Genomic DNA, 5,604 nt, shown 5'->3' with positions numbered 1-5,604 from the left:
GGATACATATCTCGACATAATAATTGTGGCCGCTAGAATTTCATTCGTTTCCTTAATTAATTCTGCATACTTTCCTTTCCCGCTTTCGATTGATACTCGACCTGCTGTCAATGTAACTACAAAACTTGTCTCTGACGTAATTTCGTCGTAAGATTAGCCTTAGATTAGCGTGACGTGCGAAGAATACGAATAAAAATGAGAAATAGAATTTGCGAGTCGCGAAGTTGCACCGGATATGTTAACCGTAGTTGTCTATCGTGCACGGAATATTTTATATCGCATTTCCTTTTTATCTATGAAACAGAACCCATACAGTACAAACGTCCAAATTATACCACAAGGACTTATTTTTTATTTTCATAAAGAAAAATACACAAGAAAATGTAAAATAAAATGATCCCCGAACGACCGCGAAAAGATGAAAATTGTATCCTCCTTTATCTCTCTCTTTACCTTCTCGATTCCATAAACTCTAAATATATGAATGTAAATTTAACATCATATGGTGTTTTATAATCCTCACCGTGTTGATGCAATGTTATAATATTAACACGGTGTGGATTTAAAACCCATGGTGTTTATATCAACATCAACAGTGAGAATTATATAAACACACCATATCATATTAAATCCATATTTATATTTTTTAGAATTGATAATTCAGTACTAATTTGTACAATTGGAAAAAAACATAACATTTGCGTGTTTCGTGAAGAATTCTCACATGTCAAATAAGAATAATGAAATCAATTGTGCAATTCGATATTTCCCATACAGTAAAAATTTCCGAAATTCATCAGACATATATCCTAAAGATATCACATATCCCAAATATATCTTTAAGATATCTCTAAGATGTATTTTTCATACATTTGCTGTGTGGGTTGTGTGGAATAGTCGAACGTCTAAGTGGGTCAGAGAAAAGCATGCACCTTTGTATAAACTTGTACTACCTGTTTGATAGGCTGCAGGCATATAGGAATGTGCGAGAGAGAACAATTCTTCAGAACACAAAACTGTCGATCAAATCAAAAGAGTTGAATATACTATATAATATTATGTACAAAAGAACAATTTTGCTACATTGGAAAAAGTCTGATTACATTAATCGGAATTCTGGTTAAAAATGGACGCACCAAATAAAAATTTTCTGATTGAATCTATTATAATTCTATAGCCATTGTCTGTTATAATCTTTTTTTAATCCTAGAGATGATCAGAATTTTCTGATTCGTTCATTTTCAACTAGAAATTTTTCTCAATGTGATAGGAATCTCAAACATAATAAACAATGCTGTGAAAAGTTTTGACAATATTCTAGTAATCATCTGATCGCCTTATATAATTATTTTAATGATCCAACAAAGTTATTTTCAGATTTGTATATAATTAAATTTTTAGATATTTCAGCAAAATCGTTCTTTCCACGCAAGTAATTTTCTTACGTTTTCTAAGATTTAGAAAGAGCTAAGTACGCAAATGAAATAAGTAATTTCACGTTTTGTTGAAGCTACGCAAAGTATCATCTCAAACGAGTACTTCCAATACCGGCAGTTAAGTCTACTCGACATACAGTGCTCCAGATAAATCGCCAATGTCAGTTTAAGACGACCAAATAAACGGCACGCGCAATTTATGCCGGCGATAAATCCGTAATAATTGGATCGTCGCAAAAAGTACAGCGACGGTTTCAGAAAACGAGAAAAAAATATAGATACATATATCTTTCTCGGACGATTGCGATTTTCGAGTTAATATGGTGCGACGATATATATTATGCCGAATCAGATGATTGTTGGCTCCGCATGACGCCATTCGAGTGATTTCAACAATGAGCGCTCGTTTTTCTCCATCTCTCTCCTTTCCTCTCGCGAACCATCTCGCACCTCGATTCGCGGAGTGCCGCCAGCACCCATTTATCTTCCCAATCCGCGTACGCGTGAGTATGGCCGAAATGTGCCGAGAAAGGAAAGCACGTACCCTCGAGTGCATTAACCTGGCCAGTGCAGCGAGGAGAGAAGCTACTGTACTGCGTCATCCTGCAACACGCTGCATGTAACCTGCGGAGTTAATGCACTCGGCTGTATCACCTGCTCCACTGTACATCATAGTAATTACGCGAATAACGTGGAATTCACATTCGTTAGTACTTACGGCGAAACCCGACGAATCAAACTAGTTTGTTAACGTAAAAAGCGCGGTGTTTCATTCGCAATTATTAAGAGCGTAAGGAGCACAAAAAGAAGAGAAACCTTATCTCTGGCACTGCACTGGTGTAACTTCGAAAGTCTATTCAATCCTTTACTTTACGAGACGTCCCTACGAAGATTATTAAGAACGCGTGACCATTTAAAGTAGAATCTTTGGGATTATCTCTAACAATATATGGTAAAATAAATTGGGATGTTGGGGGGGGGAGAGTATTCTTTGGTGTATTATGGATATTTCTACAGTGCATGAACTTTTGGTTATTACAAATAAATAATAAATAAAGAATAATATGTAAAAAGATAGAACTGTGCATTCGAATTTTCATAAAGTTGTAGCACATAATTTCAATTTTTAAGATACGAGCTTTTAAGATACTTTAAAAATAAGCTAATGTTTAGTTACGTGCGAAATATCATAATAGCCTGATGGAGTTTCGCAGCTTTAAAACGTTTGCGATGCAAATTGTTAACTTATGATAAATTTAGTCACTCGCATTACACTGGATTAGTAGTACGCATTAATTTTGTGTCTATAATTTGAAATTTTTTTGGCACAAGCAAATTTTATTCTAAAATTTCTTTATTTTTTAATTTTATTAAGTAAAAATTTCAACATTTGAATTCAAAAACCTATTTTATTATATTTTAATGTAATGGGAAAATTATTTGCACATTACTACAAAAACTCTCACATCTTGATATATATATCCGAAGAGTTTATTATAAATTGCTCATCATAAATACGGAATATTATGAGAAGAACAAACAAAATTCAACTACGTTGTGGGTTATAGCCCTGTGAGGACATTTTTTCAAATTAACTTTCTAAATTAACAATTGGATCTAAATGTAATTAAAATTATTTCAAGAGCCATAGAAAGCCACAAGTAATTAAAGCATATCAACAACAATTCATATTTCCAGTGATAACGACGATGACGAAGACAGTTGTCATAATATTGTTTTAGATTTGATTTCGCATGGGTAAGGATCTCTCTCTCTCTCTCTCTCTCTCTCTCTCTCTCTCTCTCTCTTCTCCCACCTTTCTTTAAGATATTCCCAAGTAAGAAGTGGTGAGAAACTTGTGCAGGAGTTTGTTGCCACTTCTCAACTTCGTCATCGACGAAGAATATAGCTTTCAATAAATTTTATAGTTTCAATAAATTTTATTTGAGAAGATATTAATTCCTAATTAATAATCTATGTTTAAAAAGTTCGGACGAGTCCAAATAAAATGGATCAGATTTCAAATCAAAGTTTATTTTTTAATATTAACCCTTTTCCTCTTTATCATAAACTCCATCAATTATAAAAAGATAAAACCGCGGACGACCTAACTTAATCATTAAGAAGTTTAATTTTTCTTAGCAATGGAAGAAAAGATTAACATTATCCGACACAACAACCAACGCCGTGATGTACGTAGACGTTCTTCAGACAACGGTACCAACAATCGACACCATTGTGTGCGTAGAAGATTTTCTTCAGACAGCGATAGCAACGATCACCAAGAACGCAGGAACATTGATATCAGTCGACTCCATCGTGTGCGTAGAAGACTTAATTTCGACGATGGTGACAACGACAACCCACAGGAACGTGAGAATATCAACAATCATTTTTTAGAAGAAAGGCGAATACAATTGGAAGAGGTGAGAAACAAATAATTTTCTTTAATTAAATTCGAACGATTGTTAAAATTATTTCTCGTCACAATTACATAATAATTGTGTCTCGATAAAGTAATTACACGTGAAATATTGCAGAAATTAGACATCGATTGACATTTAAAAATGAAAAGTTTATTGATGCGTAGGCCATGAAGAAGTGGGATTTCGATTTTCTGCGCGGAAGGCCAGTGGAGAATCCTGTTCGTTATGAATGGGTACAACTTGATGAACAAGGAAATGAAATTTTGAATTTAAGATAAATATTAGGATAAATTCACGAGAAGAATGCGCAGAGAAAACAGAAAATAATGCAGAAAATTCGTTTAACCAATCGACTAATGAAAAAAAAAAAAACAATACGGCAAAAGAATCAAATTGTGATATTATTTGATAATAAGCAAATTTTAATTACGACATTGTAATTTTTCAAGCGTAATAAGACGTAAATTAATAACTACGTAAATTTTTTTGTAATACGTATGAATCATTTTTTATTAATAACGAATTATTTATAAATTTTTTCTAAAAAGATTAGAACGGTTTTTTATACAAGTAAGCTAGGAGAATAGTGAGCCCAAAATTTTACAAAACATAATTATGTTTACAGAATGACAATTTATAAACTGGAATTTATAAAGTGGTGGCTCATTAATTCTTTCAAATTGATTGACTTTTAAGTTTCTAGTCAAAGAAGATATGATGTCAAATCATATCTCCAAGATAAGAAACCAAAGCTAAATTCTTAATTTTAATTAACTTATTAAAAGAGAAATCTGGAGATATACATGTATATACATGTATGTAAGCGAACCGAATCCTAGGATTTGGTATCTAATTAATTTTATTTATACTTTTACATTTATTTATAGTTTTACAACATGATATATATTATGTGATATTATTCAATTTAATGTCTATAAAAATGAATGTGCAATACACGATGTTCAATCGATATTTTTAATACTTTAAAGTGTATCCGCGCAGCTTAAAAGAAAGATTTGTGAAAAATCTGTTGAAAAATATACATATTTCTGTAAAATTATAAAATAATTGCAATATTTTATATATCTGTTTCCCTTATCTTTCCTTCTCACTTCGGATTACGTTTGAAGAAAAGAGAATTGTTATACGCGAGCTTGGCACTACAATGCTTAATACAATAATATATAAGTTATATGCGTAATCTAATTTATATCAATTTATACTACACTAAAATAAAACATTACGACAAATAATTATATTCTACAGCATTTATCACAAAACGTCTATAAATCAAATATACTGAAAAAAATTTATTAAATCTTAATACATATTTTTTGAATAGTACTAAGTAATAATTTACGTATAGTAAATAAATATTTGTTCAATAAAAAAATGGTAATTAAATTAATGATTCTTGTACCAAATAAATATATGTTTAGTAAATTTACTTAAAATTATTCAAATAAATATTTATTAAAATTTCGTATTTTTTTTTAGTGTAGAGAAGAAAAGTTGATAAAAAATCACGAATAGAATAAACACTTTTTTTTCAATATTTAAAACATAGTTCGCAAAAAAAATATTTAAAACGTAGTTCTTTATCGATCAGAAATACATCTCATAATTGCGAGTTATCTTTAATTATTGTAAATGAAAAGATAGTACGAGACAGTACCTTCAATATTGAAATAAAAATTACAAGCAGATTAGACAAGTACAAGTAAATTATAAATTATACAAAT

The 5,604-nt window shown here is 31.0% G+C and overlaps 1 protein-coding gene across 4 annotated transcripts in view; it reads left to right on the top strand.

The window, feature by feature from the left end:
- Positions 1 to 4,316, top strand: part of LOC108765100 (uncharacterized) — a 16,153-nt gene extending 11,837 nt beyond the window's left edge. For all 4 annotated transcript variants that reach the window (XM_018513646.1, XM_018513647.1, XM_018513645.1 and 1 more), the window contains 2 exons: positions 3,579 to 3,862; positions 4,027 to 4,316. In XM_018513646.1, the coding sequence (XP_018369148.1) occupies positions 3,581 to 3,862; positions 4,027 to 4,140 (396 nt within the window). In that variant the 5' untranslated portion in view covers positions 3,579 to 3,580 and the 3' untranslated portion in view covers positions 4,141 to 4,316. The remainder of the gene's footprint in view (positions 1 to 3,578; positions 3,863 to 4,026) is intronic.
- The last annotated feature ends 1,288 nt before the right edge of the window (positions 4,317 to 5,604 follow it).

The sequence above is a fragment of the Trachymyrmex cornetzi genome, unplaced genomic scaffold, assembly GCF_001594075.2.
Source record: "Trachymyrmex cornetzi isolate Tcor2-1 unplaced genomic scaffold, Tcor1.1 scaffold47, whole genome shotgun sequence".
Classification (NCBI taxonomy): Eukaryota; Metazoa; Arthropoda; class Insecta; order Hymenoptera; family Formicidae; genus Trachymyrmex; species Trachymyrmex cornetzi.
Note: the sequence above shows the minus strand (reverse complement) of the source record. Positions and strands in the feature narration are given on the sequence as shown.